The sequence below is a fragment of the Gymnoscopelus microlampas genome, assembly GCF_963454915.1.
Source record: "Gymnoscopelus microlampas genome assembly, chromosome: 2".
Lineage (NCBI taxonomy): Eukaryota > Metazoa > Chordata > Actinopteri > Myctophiformes > Myctophidae > Gymnoscopelus > Gymnoscopelus microlampas.
In genome coordinates, this window is record NC_139939.1 from 13747991 (window position 1) to 13764457 (window position 16467).

At 44.5% G+C, this 16467-nt stretch overlaps 1 protein-coding gene across 1 annotated transcript in view; it reads right to left on the minus strand.

Moving 5' to 3' along the window:
- LOC311058056 (uncharacterized protein) overlaps positions 1-16467 on the minus strand; it is an 83043-nt gene that overhangs the window by 51308 nt on the left and 15268 nt on the right. The window contains exons 10-15 of the mRNA XM_084075359.1: positions 15312-15385; positions 14333-14499; positions 13500-13631; positions 12889-12927; positions 12181-12318; positions 8126-8223 (exon numbers count right to left, since the gene is read on the minus strand). Coding sequence (XP_083931485.1) covers positions 8126-8223; positions 12181-12318; positions 12889-12927; positions 13500-13631; positions 14333-14499; positions 15312-15385 — 648 coding nt within the window. The remainder of the gene's footprint in view (positions 1-8125; positions 8224-12180; positions 12319-12888; positions 12928-13499; positions 13632-14332; positions 14500-15311; positions 15386-16467) is intronic.

Sequence of the window (16467 nt, forward strand, 5' to 3'; positions counted from 1 at the left end):
GAGAGAACCTCCTCTCGTAAAGTTATCGCCGCTCCGCCCGTCGCACGGGAGAACACAACCTTGTCTGACATAGGGGGTTTCGTGGAGAATTGCAATTTGTAACCCTTCTGTATGGTGCGCAGCACCCAAGGAGACGGGTGGCAAGCTTTCCACTGCGTTAAGCAGCGAGCTAGGGGGTTGGGGAGGGTTGCTGGTGTCACTTGTCCCACAAACCGTTCGGTCGTTGCCATGGTGAGGTGTCCGATCACTCCGGTGGGACCACACGTGTGGTGCCCACTAGAGACAGTATAGGCGTTATATGACTGACTGGGAGATTCAAGGAAGTCACGTCACCCCGCACGCGAACACGATGCCTCCCTGATGCCAACATCCGGTCTGAGCAGGTTGTCGCCATCTTGCCTACCTTCCGTGCGGCCATCTTGTGAAACCCTTTTACTACAGTGGCGCCTTCTCCCGGATGGGAGATATGGGAGATAAAACCGGCGTGACCCCTGTGCCAAGGTGCAAAGGCGCCCTCTGGCGGACAGAGGTGATACTGATTTTATTACCTGCATTGGTGTAAATACATCAGTAGGTTTGTCCCACAAGTGTTCGGAAAACCGAGAACTGGGTTTACCGAGCACTGTGGGCTCATAGGGGGACCATCGAGAACGGGGGGCCGCCATGTAGGTGGCTCCCGTTCTCCCAGGTCTACATGCAGGGTTGGAGTAAGACAAGGTTTTGTACTTTGCAGCAAATCTATTGGAACAAATACCGGGGATTGCATTACAGACCTCACAGAAATGTGCGAATTTTTTTGCTGTTTGGCCGTGGAGGAGTGGTCCAAGACTCTGTCCTCGAGGTGCAAAAAGGGTCCCTGTCTCTTCCCCGTTAGAACCGGGGGGGTCCGCGTCCGTCCAGTCTGGCCGTGCAGCTCTGGGTGGAGTGCCCTCCTCTCGCCGCAGGTCTCTCCCCTCGGGGTCTGTTGTTGGAGGAGGAGGCGAGCGGTTCGAAGACGCCCATGGCGGCCTCCTGGGTCGTCCTCCTCTCCTCTGTGAAGGACTTGATGAACTTGGCACCGTCCTTGAAGAGGTTCTCTGGGTCCAGGTCGAGGTCCATAAGCTGCTTTCTGGCCTCCTGGCCGGCCTCGCCGGGGAAATGAACAAGGTCCAGCCACCTGGTCCGTTCCTGCATGGCGCAGAGGTCCATGGACCGACCGGTCCAATGAGTGGCGTGCAGGTTCAGCTGAATGATCAGCTGCATCACCAGCTCGATCTCCTCAGCGTGGTCGCCTAGTGCAGGTTTCAGGTCCTGAAGCAGCGCGCTCAAGGAGCCTTGTAACAGGGTGCTGGCGTTGAGAGTCTTGGCGACGAGGGCCATCGCTTTGAAAGACTTCTCTGTGGCTGCTGAGGCAGCTTTCTCTTTCTGGAGGGCGAAGGTAGGCTTGGAGGTGAGGGAGACGCGTCCCCTACTCATCGCCCCCAGACTGGTGGCCAGAACAGAGTCCATGGGGGGGAGACTGAGTCCCAGTCCCACCCCCCCTGCCACGTTGGTGTCGAAGCTGAGCTTCACAGGGTCAGCGTGGCCCTTCCAGGAGGATTGGAGAGCTTCCTTGAAGCCCGTGGCCACTGGGAGCTTCCTGATCCGCGGGCGGCGAGGCTCTGGGGCAACCATGCCCGGGAAGGAGGGTGTAGCTGCGGAGGTGGAGGCCTGGGGTTCCTCTACCTGGAGCTGCTGGCCACATCTGAGCACCGCCCGATGGAAGGCCGTGGAGACGGAGAGTTTGGGGACTCTCGGGGCCTCGTCCGTAGGGGCCTGGAGAGATATATAGGTTTTTCAGTTTTTAAAAGCGTGTAGCCTTGTAACATCTGCGAACAGAGGAACTGAAGAGGGAGTACTACGTCACGACTGGGCCTTATATGTCCTTCCGGAAAGGGGAAGGGACAGCCAGTGACGTGACATACCCTCTGCCCCAACGCAGCGTCTTGGCGGCCCCTTGTGGTCAAACCAACGAACGTACATTAGTAGCGTGATAGTAGCGTCGCTCCTTTTGAACCAAGTAGCGTTTTCTGTAGTGTAGCTATTTTTAGACCCAAGTAGTGATGTAACGTCCATCAACGCTACACACTCCTCTCTGGAGAAAAGTTGACTGCTAAATAAAGTTTTGTGAAGAAAAAAAAATCCACGGAGAAAATCCATGATGATTGGTTGGTTTAGATATGACAACTCACGATTGGGTAAGGAACATTACGGGTAGGCCAATCAGAGGCAGGATAAGGCGGGTCATGCCAAATCAGGAAGGAAATCAAAAAACAGACCAGAGACCACATGAAGACTGAAGAGAGCAGTCCGCGATGTGCAGTGGGATCCATAATAACGTGTCCGCAATACTTTTCAGCTGTGTGTGGTACTTTTAGATGGATCATACAGTGACAGAAAGTCAAGATCTATCCACCGTCCCAGCCATGGCTGTTGATAGCAGCCACAGAGCATGGATCACAGATGATATATTATAACTATGATCACAGACAGAGCCAGCTAGTTTTGATAGCCATTAGAAATAGTGCTGCCAAATTGTGCGAAAGAAACAAGCAACCAGGTCTATAAAAATAAGCCCAAAATAATCTGATGAAAAGCTTTACATAACCATTGCATTGTCAACTGTTCCCAAACAGCACACAAGTCAATGCCCTTTTTTGTCAACAGATAACTAATAGATAGCTGCTATTTCACTGTAGGCAGAAAATGAATAACATTATGGGGTGGGGAAAAGAAAAGGCAAACTAAAATAAATACATACAGTAGGCTACATAAGAGGGAAAAGATAGTCTAGAGCACGTGGTTCTCAACCTGTGGGTCGGTACCCCCAGGGGGGTCCCCAGATGATTTTTGGGGGGTCCCCAGATGACAGTGAAGTGACATTTTAATACAAAAAAAAAAGAAAGAAAAAAAAGTAGATCATTACAATCAACAAACTATACTATAAAAACTGTCAGATATTGGCCAAATAGTCAAATAATATAAGAAAGAGGCAAAAATTGTGAAAATAGCAGATCTACAAGCTCACAACGCTCGCATTGTGTGTCATTGTGAGCTTGTAGATCTGCTATTTTCACAATTTGTATCTGTGGAACCAAGTCAAACTAAACAATGCCTCAACTCCTACATTCCAAGTGCTTGTCAGGGTGGGGGGGTCCCCAGTTAAAATATGATTATTTTGGGGGGTCCCCGGTTCAAATATTATTTTGGGGGGTCACGGCCTGAAAAAGTTGAGAACAACTGATCTAGAGCAGTGTTGATAATTCATATCTTTTATATACATTTATTTGGATTTAAATACAGTCTAAATTGATCAATTGATTTTACTTACAAAATAAGGAATATATAAGAATATTATTGGAAAATGTCAGTTTTGTTTGACATCACACATATACATTATAATAAACAATCAAACTGAGCATTTCTGCCTGCCTATTTGTTTGGTGGAAAGTTGTTCTTGATCATGAAGTTGATAAAAGTAATTCAAATAAGTAGTGTCGATGTAGCTAGCTACTTTTGCCGTGTAGCTTGTAGTGTAGCTTACTACATTTCTCTGACGATAGCTTCCGTTGTAGTTGAGCTACATTTAATCGAGAGTAACTGGTAGTAGCTTGCCCATCACTGCATTCAAACTGGGAACGCCCATTTTAGTTGTTGCTGTATATCGCTGTTGTCGGGCAAAAACCTCTTATCTCAATCACTCATATCCTAACTGTGTTTTTTCGTAAATGAATGCCCTACTTGATCATACTACAGCGTTTCAAATTCAAAAATAGCAGATACAAAAGCTCGAAACGTAGTGCAAAGCTATTTTTTTTTTATTTGAATACTGAAAAGTAACAGTTATGGACATATGAGGTTTCCACCCAACAGAGACGATATATAGTAACATCATTCTATTTTTGCTAAAGTTTTTCCGAGAACTTCCGAGAAATTTAGAAGGAGTTTTTAGAATCGCCATCAGGTCTAAATGGGTTACGGTATAGTGGTGTCGCTTGCCAAAACTAGAACAGACATAAGCTAACAATGTGTCACATTGCAGCCATTTAAGTTGTAGATCTGTACTTTTTGGCCAGGGACAGCATCGTGAGATGGAGTATAAATTAAGCGTAACTAACAGTCTACATTAGTAAATATATAATTGTTGGCTAATGCAAAGATGTGGCACGCCGTAAGTAGCACATCTACATGCTCACAAGATGTCGCATCTGCAAAGCATTCTCAGCTTGTATGTCAGGTGTTTTCCATGTGCGACACCATCCTACGACCAGTGGTGGACAAAGTACATACTCAAGTAAACACTTAAGTATTCAAAAGTACAAATTACAAAGTACATGTTCAGAGAGGTTCGTACAATGTTCAAAAATTGTGAAAATAGCAGATCTACAAGCTCTCAACACAACATGTTGAGGGTACTTAGCTTAGCTCTGCTCTTTTCGCTAGATTTGAAATAGGGCATAAGTGGTTAATTCATAAGATATTTTTGAAAGTTTTGGTCCTTAAGAGTCCCTTCCTAGACATGCAGTAGAGTCAAAAGTACAATATTTATATTTGAAATGTAGCGGCGTTAAAGTCATCAGCTGGCAAAAAACAAAATTAAAAAACAAATGCTCCCAAAATGTACTTAAGAACAGTACACAAGTAAATGTACATAGTTACTGTCCACTAGGGCTTTCACGACTAGAGATTTTTACAGGTCGACTAATTTGACCCAGTGGTAGTCGACTAGTCGAAATTTAAATTAAAAAAAAAAAATTACAAAAAAAAAATGTTTTTTTTTTTTTTGGGTGGCACTGTTTTAATACCATCCTACTACTATATTACTATTATTATTATCCTCCTGCCCTTATTTTTATGGCGTTTTAAGGGAAGCGCTTCTGGCACAGCAGCACAGCACCACAGCAGCGTCTCCAAGGATCCCCATTGCCCAATAATAGGCTTTTATTGGGCATGCTTTTGACCCCCTTTTGATAAAAAATAAAGTCAGGAGGATAATAATAATAGTAAGATGGGCCATTACTATAGCATTAAAAATTAAAGTAAAAAAAAAAAAAAAAAAAAAAAAAAGTTTTTTTTTTTTTTTCTCTTCAACTATTCGACTAGTACCAACAAGGTCGACTAGTGGTTATACTAGTCGACTAGTCGACTAGTTGGTGAAAGCCCTACTGTCCACCACTATGACTATGACGAGGTATAAATTGGGATCAAGGCTGAGCTAGGTTAGCCTGGTAAACCCTCCCTCCGGAAATCTCATTTCCATTTGATTCCAGGAGTGAGTCTGGCCTGATTGCCCATTGTGGGAGTTTCTAGCGGAATTAAAAACTAACCGAGCCAATCAGCGTCCTCGCTCATTGTTTTGTGATTGACAGCGGGGGTAGGCCAATCAGGTGGAACCAGAGTGGTTCACACGTCATTAATCAATACACCTTTCATACAAGCTGCTCATTAACATCAAAGACAAACCAATTACTCCTGGCGATAATCACTGCAGCCTAAAGTGGCTTAATTGGACATCAAATGGCCACTTGGACATCAAAGCTACATTACTCCCACCCATCTCCAGCCCATATAGGTCTGCAGGCCAGACTCACTCCTGAAATAAAATACAATTGAGATTTCTGGAGGGAGGGTTTACCAGGCTAGAGCTAGGTGACCTGGGGAAGACGGTCACATCTCCATTCTTTTGTGATATCACTGTGGTATCCATGGAAATGGCAGCTGGCAGAACCGGGGAGGCCGCTCACATCTCTCTTACCTTATCTACCATCACTGTAGTATCCATGGCAACGGCGCTGGGCAGAGGGGAACTGGGGAAGTCGTTTACGTCTCCCACCTCGTCTACCGTCACAAAGTCCTGGAGGTCTGGGAAGTCTTGGAACTGATCCTCCTCTAACTCCACCTGAGCATGGTGATGAAATAGATGAGAACATAACTGGATAGAATACAGCACTTTTTTGGGGGATGTTCTTTACCCCCTTTTTCTCCCCAATTTAGCCGTTATGCCAATTGATTCCTCTCCAACACACGTGTGTTGTCACTGCTGTTGTATCCTACCGACTCACCTGCCAGTGAGGAGCCCCCACCGGGAGGATTCGTCCTTCTCCTCCCACCCAACACTCCCTGCTCACAGGTGCCGCCCCAGCCCGTAGGGGTACAAAGCAGTGACAAATATCACCCTCTCCCGAACACGGAACACATTATTGTGTTCGTATAGACTCTCGACAAAGCCGGATGCACCGCGGTGGATTCTAACTCTCAGCCTCCACAATGGTGGGCAGGCACTTTACCACTGCGTCAGCGAGCGCCCATATACAATATATTTAATTGACCTGTAGGAGTATTGTTCGATGGTATGTGTGTTTTTTTCTGCACAATGTGCAGAAGAAACACAGTCAGCTGCAACTGACAGGAAGTGTGTTCTCTTTCAACCTCCGTAGCGTAGTGAGTCGATAATTATCTCATGCTTACAAGGAAAATGAACTACCCAATCTCTACTAACAAAAAAACTACAACATTCAGCATTAGTCAGCAAAACAGTAGCCTGGGTGCCAGCCTGCTTCGCTACGTTCGGCGGATTTTTTTTTCTCTCTGCGCTTATAAGTCTGGAATGCCTCATATCTCCAGGAGGCGGGACACAGCAGCCAAGGTTCGAAACCTACCGTGGCTTCTGATTGGTCTGTGGTGCGGGGCGGGACAAAAAAAACGGTGTGATCGTTTTGATTCGTCATTCGTTTGAACAACATCCAATCAGCAACGACGTTGCCTAACGTAACATATGTAGTTCCAGTGTAGTTCTACAAGACGAGTCAATCGGGGGCATTCCAGACTGATAAGCGCAGAGAGAAAAAAAAATCCGCCGAACGTAGCGAAGCAGGCTGGCACCCAGGCTAGCAAAACAGAACATCTATATCAAATACCTTGGGAAGTTTAAGATGAGCAGGGTTGCTGGACAAAGCCTCTCCATCACCAGCAGCAGAGCTAGATGACTTTGTCTCCCTCGGTCCAGAGCTAATCTTGTCCAATTTCTCTCGTGACGTGTTGATGGTTTTGCCCTCTTTGCGTTGTTTGGAGAGGGACAGTTTTATTTTGTCAGTCTTCACGTATGCTTCCACTTGTGTGGGAGCAGCGTCGGAAAGCTCCTCTCCAACCTTAATATCCTGCTGGTCTTCCCTCTTTCGTTCTTTTGAAGCTGCTTTCCCAGCAGCGTCATCCTTGCTGCTGGTCTTCTCACCAGTCTCGTCTCTCAGCTTGCCCTTCTTCGCCTTCCTGGCACGCTTGTTGTCCAGCGACTTCTTTTCTATCAGTGAAGCAACGTGTTTTCTTCCCTTCAGGTGTAGGATTTTACTCTTAAGGTCATTGATGTAGCACTTACATAGATGACAGTAGAAGCGCCTGAGGTTAATGTTCTTATTAACCTCTTCAACATATTCTTCATTCTGGCTTGACAGCATCTCGTGCCTTTTTCCGTCTTTTTCGTCTTTGTCATCGTCAGGTGACTCCTAGGAACAGAAACCAAGGACACGTCAAGCTGGAAAACAGTTCAAATTAAACCAAATCCACGAGAGCAGCTGACCCGTGTGACAGTACTGTAAGTGTTAACTAAAAGGTGTTAAACACCTGCAGTTGATTTCTGTTTCACAGTTTAAATCAGTTTGAAACACTTTTACAGGATACAATCATGTAGCTTATCGTTGGCAAGTATCTAGTCGTCTAAATAATAAAATCATCTGTATTCAGCAGTCAGTGATACTTTGTAAATGACATTAAAACAACTGTTAAAATATAGAAATGTGGGTGCACAGCAGCAGCCAGTTGTGGCCATTGGCAATCAACAGACTGCTGCCAATCAACAGACTTTTAGGCCATTGGCTCTTAAAGTGGGTCTAGGGGTCCTTGAGGAGGTTCCAGGGTCTCCCCAGGTTAAATGATTGATAGATCGATCTGAGAGTGTAATCGTACATGTGTAAACTCTCAGAATTATGGGGGTCCGTGGCTTAATGCATACCAAACTGGGGTTACCTTGAGTGAATCCAGGGAGGCAGTCAGCCAGGGAGTCAGCCAGTGAGGTCCCCACACCAGGTTTTGGTCTATGGGGTCTCGCCATGCGGTGAAGTACAGGGGATTGCTCTGGATGATACACGGAAACCTGTTGTAGTGATTCCTGATTCTCACGCCCACGCCAGCTGTCAACATCTCACAGAGGATCTGGAATGAGGGAAGGATTGTTTTGGTCAATGAATACCAAGGGTGCAACAGTTACTACTAGTACTAAAGAGATTATTAAAAATGAAACAGTGAAATTAGAAGATCTACAAGCTCAAAATCATGTGTTGCAAGTTGGGCTATTCTTTTTATAAATTGCTTGACACTGCTGAACAAAATAGGTCTTAAGTAACCACTTAAAGACAGTCAGTCTAATCGATTTATATGATTATAAAAATAAATCAGATCAGGTTCTTCCGGTGAGCGCCACAACAGAATACAAATTGCATAGAGTTGAACACGGTGCATCGCTCCACTTAAAAGTGCATCACCAGATGTTTCATTAAGTTTGGTGTGTCACCACTTTGCAAAACGTTACACGCTGTTGGAATCCCCTCGAGTGAAATTCCGCCACACAGTTTGGTCCGTTTTAGCTCAGCGGTTCTCAAGACGTGGTCCAGGGACCCCCAGGGGTCCAGGCCGGGGGTGCCGAGCTAAATGATTGATAGTTAGGAACCAATGGAACCTTATGCTCCGTTCACACTGGCAGATACAGGCCACCATGCTTTTTCAATGGAAGTCAGCGACATGAAGATACAAAGACACATCCGACAGAGTTCATCCAAAGCATTAAAAAAAAAGGTTTCAACTTCAGATACAAAGCTACAAAGATGTTTGAGAAACACAGATTCAGCGTTTTGGCCATTTTTGTACCGGCATGCTGCAGTCATATACACACACGGGCTGACACGGGTGCCTACAAATTCACGCCCACTTTTGACACAGCGCCGCTACTCGAGGTCCTTTAGAACGATGAACTGCAGCTCTCAATGCAATCTCTATGAGAGGCATTGTAAAATACCGTAATTTCACTGGTTAACTACCGAGGCTGTAGCGATTCTTTTTGTGTTCTAATAAAGTGTCCCATTTGTTTGATTTATCCTTTTTAATGTGACATACCTGCCATCTCAATATACAACCCATAATATACTATAATATTCTCCATCAGTGTCTCAAAAGTTCTAGCATCTGAAATCTAAGCTTTAAGTGGTTGCATGGTATATACGTCACAGACGCATCCCTTGAGGTTTTCAATACCCAGATACGTTTGTGTCTCTCATGTATCATTTTTATAGGCTATTTATTTTGGACAATTATCCAAACAGCATCTTGCAAGACTATTTGTATATTAATACTAACCTGGCGTATTCACTAAGTAGTTGAAAATGTCGGGATATGTCACGCCTCCATTTAGTTGGGTTATTTCCCAAACTTGCATTCAGGCAAGTTAATACAACAACGGTAAACCCACACGTTTTAATTTGTCATGTACCGTCGGAGCTCCGTGGTGGGTAGAAACTTAATATAAGCCTATGAGATGTTCAAAATATAGAAATATGAACAAAGTCAGTCGGGATTGGGATGAGAATTCCCCACTTCAGAAGTTTAGAGTGGACGCTCGGCGCTCCTAAAGACAATGATGTCACTGAAATGTAACTACTGTGTCTGTCTGCCGTCTACCCTCTGATGTGTTAACATTATGGGTAACAAGGGATGTGCGATATATCGGCCAACCGATATATATCGGCCAATATAGTTGTTTTTTAATGAATTGGTATCGGTCTGATATCGGTCTCAAAATGGGGGGGGGGGGGGGGGGGGGGTAGGTGTCGGGTTTCACATGGTGTACAGACGTGCGCGCTGCCTCTCATTCACTCAGACAGAGACTGAGTGTGTCTCGTTGTGAGCGCTGCTCGGCAGTGCTCGCGTGTTGCTCCACTCGTTAATTCATTTGCTTCAGGTGTATAAGCCCAGCGAAACTTATTAAAATGGTGATTGGGCAAAAAAAGAGCCTCCGCGACCGTGTTGGTGGACACACACACATAGCAGTAGTTAGGCGCTGTTTGGCAATACTTGTTGCTATAGAGCAAGTCCTGACGTCACTAACAGAGGGCGCTTTTCGCTGGTTTGTGGCTTTACTTTGTGTGTTGATATCCTCATTAGGGAATCTTAGATCGCTTCAAGAACTGTGTTCCAAAAATAAACACGCCACCCCGGCAATTTTACTCATATGGATATAAAGCATCGACTGAAGGTGTAAATGTACACATTTACCCAAAGAGTAACACAATATAAACACTAGAGTCAAACAACCCAAAGACTACATTTCCCATGAACACGGCTGCTGTAGGGACAGTGATATCAGACCCGGAAGTAGTAGTTCTTAAGACTTTTAAGGCAGAATTCATTCCATTTTCGCCAGAAACAGGCTCAAATATGAATAAATATCATAAACGATGCAGAGCCACCCCCCTGACAAAAACGCTGGGGTGGTGTGTTTATGTTTGGAACACAGTTCTTATATGACGTGATCTGAGTCCCAAATGGGGATTTCAACACCAAAAATAAAGCCACAAACCCGTGAAACATTACCCTCTAGTGACATCAGACTTCAGTGCTCTATAGAACATGCTAATGAGTGCTAAGTGCTAACAAGTAACAACAAACAAATGTATGCTAGTAACACACACACACAGTGTAGGACGGTGGTTCTAAAAGTGGGGTCCGGGGATCCCCAGCTAAATGATGGGTAGTTAGGAACCAAATGGACCCTTATGGGTCTGTAACTCAGAATGTACAAATCGAACCAAATGGACCCTTATATGGGTCTGTAACTCGGAGTGTACAAACCAAATGGACCCTTATGGGTCTGTAATTCAGTGTCCAAATGGAACCAATTGGTCACAATTTTCAAAGATAGGCCTACTGGAGAAACTTTTCAATAGCATACTAGATTATTTTTTGGAAAGATTTAATGTAGCCTACTCTCAGAGAGTCAATATGGTTTTAGAACTAACAGATCAACATCTCAGGCATTGATGGAATCCATTGAAAGAATCACAGATGCAATTGGAATATTAATTTACCTCAAAAAAGCTTTTGACACCATCTATCACAACATATTAATGAACAAACTGGAGAGAATTGGTATTAGAGGCATTGCAGTAGACTGGATTAAAACAAAGTTATTTGGACAGACGTCAACAGTTTGTGAAGCTGGGCAAATACAGCTCAAATCATTTGGATATTGCTTGTGGCGTCTCCCAGGGGTCAGTATTGGGGCCCAAAACTTTTATTCTTTACATCAATGATATTTGCCAAGTTTCTAAGCTGCTGTCACTGGTACTTTTTGCAGTTGACACAAATGTTTTGCTCTGGGGATTATCCAGATAATAATATGACATAATTTGGAATAAACAAGCATTGCTGTTTCAAATTCAGTGTTTACACGTGTTTTTCAGAACGGATAAAACTGTTTTTTTATCGATCATATCGACATCGGTTATATCGGTTATCGGCCATAACAGCAATATATTATATTGGATATCGATATCGGCCAAAATGTCTCATCGGTGCATCCCTATGGTTAACCCATAAAAGCGGCAAATTAATTGTGAAACACATCAACTATTAAGAAAACAAGAAGATATGTTGACAAAGACACTCCATACATTTGGAAACATATTTTTATTTAAATCAATATCGTCTCCAGTTAATGTAGGATCATTTTAAAAGTAGGCTAACTCTCATATCCTCTCATAGGGAATGCATTGTCAGTTGTAGTACATCGTTCTAACGGACCTCGACTGGAGGCGCCGTCTCAAAAGTGGGCGTGAAATTTGTAGTTCCCGTGTTGGTCTATAGCAAGTGCAATCTGTTGCTTCTGTTGCCTGTAATGTTTGTTTTGGAGCACCAGGGGGCAAATTGACAGCTTAGGTATTGAAGTGGTGACCGAAATATGCGTTGTGATTCGGTCCAGTAGACCTATAGGGGTTTTGGTACCCAAGCCTACTGGGAACATAGAATAATCAAATAAAAAATAAATATGATTTTTGTGAGGCATGGCGAATGGCTTGGGCATCCCTGCTCCAACACATGCAACTGTAACGTGTTTCTCACCATGTTGTGATTGAGAACCAGGATGTTATGGACCGTTCCGATTCGCTCGACCAATTTCTGGACCTCTGAGGATGCGGTGGGCGTGTCAGGAACATTTCTGATCACCAACAGACGATTCCAGCCTACCAGCCGTGCCTCCTGCAAAACATTCCATCATCAATGTCATATGTCATAATAGGTGTAGGTGAGCATTCGCTTAAAATAGCAGATTGTGTGTTGTGAGCTTGTAGTAGGGGGCCACAGTTAATCAAACTAATCAATGTAATGTGTACTTGTTTGGCAAGGAAAGTAGTGAATTATAATTCTCATAGTTGCCTTATAGTGTGATTACAAGTCACTGGGTGTCATAAGTAAATTAATTAAATTGTGCTGTTCTTGCCATTATTGTTACGTTGTGCTTATCTACCAAGATATTATTGTTATTGATCTCAGATTTAGGAAAAAAGTCGTTTCCCAAAAAGAACAGATCTACAGTACAAGCTGTCACAGTCTAAATACAATGCATTGATTTGGTGGCTTGTAGATCTGCTCTTTAAGGCAAGCAACACCATTGCACGATGGTGTATACATTAAAAACAATCTGTTGTCATTTATGCATTTTATGGACTTTTGGGTCAACTTCTGTTGTTTTTAAATGAGTCATATAAATAAAGATGACTTGACACTAAGTCTGCCATTAAGCTAAGAGGGAAAGACTACAATACTTACCCTTGACATAGTTGGATTCAGAAGATTGTACAGCGCCACCTGCAGTACAGTTAGATTATTTTCAGGATTGGCATTTATAGGTGGACAACACAACATTGAATGGGAAGGAAATCAGGACTAAGTTATAAGTTATGTCCCAAAAAGACAGAAATAATCAAAAAATATATATAAACTAGAAAATGTGCTCCTCGGAGCACAGGTCTCCGCCAGTACTGTTCCTGATTAATCCTGTCTTACCTATTTATATTACATATTGTCACGTGTCACCTGACCAATGTTAGCTTGGCTGATGGAAGCTCACTTCAAAAAATATAAATGATTTTTTAAGTGACACACCTATTTATAGGTTTGTATTTCGTCATGCGTCTCGCTAGCCAATCAAAGCACACCCTTTCAACAAATTGTCACGTGTCACGTGAAGCTTGACCAATGTTAGCTTGGCGGACACACGGAAGGACGGAGACGAAAACATACTCTCCACCTCTGGCGGAGACAATAAAATACATAATATATATTACATATGACAAAATGTTTACACCATGGAAATAACAAATGCGAATAAAGTAGAGTGTAGATAGAGACAGGATTGCAGATTAGGGGTAGAAGCATACTGGTGTGTTGAGACTGATGGCCAGTTCTAAGTTGGTCATCTTTAGTTCAGAGTCATTGATTTTCATCGGGGCGACGCTGTGGTTCTTCACCATCTCCTCAGCCATCTCCGCGTCTGGCATCAACAGCAGCACCTGATGGACAAACACCAGAAGTAATGTATTTTTTAAGTCAGTCATTTATTTGTGAAGTCTAAAATAAATGCATTTATTAATTTTTTGCACTGTGCAATTTTTGTTTACAAAGCCTAAAAAGGCACACAAAAAAGTAATCTAGAATTATATGTTCCAGTGTTCAATGCCAAAAAACCCAATTAAATCCGTATTCACAATTATTTGGTTTGCAACGGGGTCTCTTCCCAGTGGCACTTGTAGCAAGGATCTCCCTAGGGAGGCATCCGTACTAGATGCCCGAACCACCTACTGTAAGCTGGCTCCTTTCCAAGTCAAGGAGCAGCGGTTTTACTCCGAGTCTCACCTTATCTCTAAGGGAGTATCCGCGATCTTATTCTTTCGGTAATGACCCACACTTGAAAATTGTGAATACAAATTTCCTTATCACCTGTAATCTTGCCCACACCTGTCCTGAACAATCACGATTCATATGATTTGATACCACCGTGGGGGTCGGCTTAACAAATCTATTGAGCGTATCTATATTCAACAATGATTATAGAATATAATAACATCAGTTATACAAAATCTCTTATGCAGCCTTGTGAGAACACAATATCAGAATGGTCTGTCCAGCACTCATTGCTGATGAGTGCCAATAGGAAAATGTAGTTTTCAAAACCCTCCCCTGCAATGTGTGTGTGTGACGCCTTCACACCCACCTTTCCTAACTGCGTAGCCAGGATGATGTCAGAGGGCGCTCCAAACGGCTGGCACAGGTTGATGACATCACTCTCAGTCCAGCCGCTCTCAGGAAGCCCAGTGATCAAAACCGTGGATTTTGAACTAAATTCCTCTTCTGTTTTCTTGTCAAGTTCAGGTCCGTTTCCTGTAGGAGAAAACACACAGCTGTCCTGCTAAATTTCTTGTTTAGTCAACCAAAACCTTTCACAGAGACAATACCTGGCCATCTTTAATGAGCAACAGAGTTAACATGGAGCGTAGGAGACGACCCGAGTGAGTGAGTGAGTAATATGAAGCAGGGGCAGCATGGGCATGTGGGCAGTACAGAGCAGAGGAAGAGCCTCTTTCTTTGGTGTTTCGCCTAACCCTAACCTCAACCTCAAGGGGCGTCTGCTGGCCTAGCGGTCCAGGCGCATACCACATAAGCTGGTAATCCAGCATGACAGCGTGTCGCGGGTTCCCAACTCCCGTTCCCAACGACCTTTGCTGTATGTCTCCCCCCCATCTCTCTCCCCATTTCCTGTCAGCCTACTGTCCTGTACAAATAAAGGCATAAAAGCCCCAAAAAATATATCTTAAAAAAAAAAAAAAAACCTTAGCCTCACAAAAACTATGCCTAAACCTAACCTTAAAAACACGCCCATCTGGGCGAAACACCTGAAAAAGATGTTCCTGCACAGTGCAGCTGTGCGTGTGTGTGTGTGCGCGTGCGTGTGTGGGGGGCTGGTAATATTTTTCAATTCATTTAGGAATTCAGTGTTCCTAAATACATTTAACAATTTGCACACATCTACTTTTAGTCGCAAATGCGAGTGAAATGGTTACAGTGTCGAGGTCTGATGCTGTTCATTTCCATTACGCTTCTGGGTAAAGAGGCTCTCAGGTTGACCTACTGTATATTGAATAAATACTGATGTATATGGTTTATTCTCTCCATGGGCTTTGGCATCATCTTACCTGAATCATCACCACCTATGGCAGACAGCTCCTGGACAGATGTCCTGTGAAGACACAAACACAAAGTAGTGTAACTAGAGGTTACGATGTGAACACAGTTTTAGTAGGTTCGTAGTTCACTACTCACTATGGGATATCAGCGCCCCCAGGCGATGCACAGAGCAACATACACACTCTCCCGGTGCCAATATTTGATGGGCTCAGGGTATGTCACAAGTCCGGAAGACCCTGGGGTATAAAATAGTGACTCAGCGTGACTCAGGCTCCTCCTCTTAACATTCTCCTTTCTGCTCGCCAAATGCGCACAGAAAGGGGTGTCAGGTGAGTAGTAAACTCCGAACCTATTAAAACCGGGGTACATTCGTAGCCTCTAGTTTTACCACGGTTCTACGTTTACTACTCACTATGGGATTCATTAACTCCCCTTGAGGCAATGAGCCATACAACCCTAACAGGCCCGCACGCCACTCAGCCCCCTAGGCCCCGCCCTCACGGGCGTGACCTACGGCCCCACGGGCACCCCCAACCCACTGGGCTGGGGTGCGGGATAGATAATAAAAGTTAGGCCCTGACAGACTCTAGAGTCCGCCTTATTCACTAACAGGCAGACACGAGCCTGCCTCATAACTCAATATGAGGAAACAGGGCCCCATCCCCTGGGACCCAGCCCAGCTGGTCACATGGAAACCCAAAGAGGAAGTCGAGAGATAGGGAGAAAAGGCCCCTAGCCTACTCCCCTCCCTCCACTGGCCCGGAGGCAGCAGCCACGCCTAGGACCGTGTGCGCCAAGGATGACGCCGCCACGTCCAGGCTGTAGAAAGCCGCAGAGGTCGATGGAGACGACCAATTTGCAGCCGCACAGATCTCCTGGATCGAAGCTCCCCTGTAGAGAGCCCAGGATGTAGCCATGCCTCTAGTAGAGTGAGCCCTCAGACCTACCGGAACTGGGGCACCACTACTCACATAAGCCAGTCTAATGGCATCTCAGATCCATCTAGAAAGCGTCGACTTAGTAACCGCCTTCCTTTGAACCCCATGGACAAAAGAGACAAAGAGCTGCATCGATGATCGATTGGCCGCTGTCCACTGACAATAGAGCTTCAAGGCTCTCACTGGACAGAGACAATGCAACCGCCTAACCTCCGCCGAAACGAAG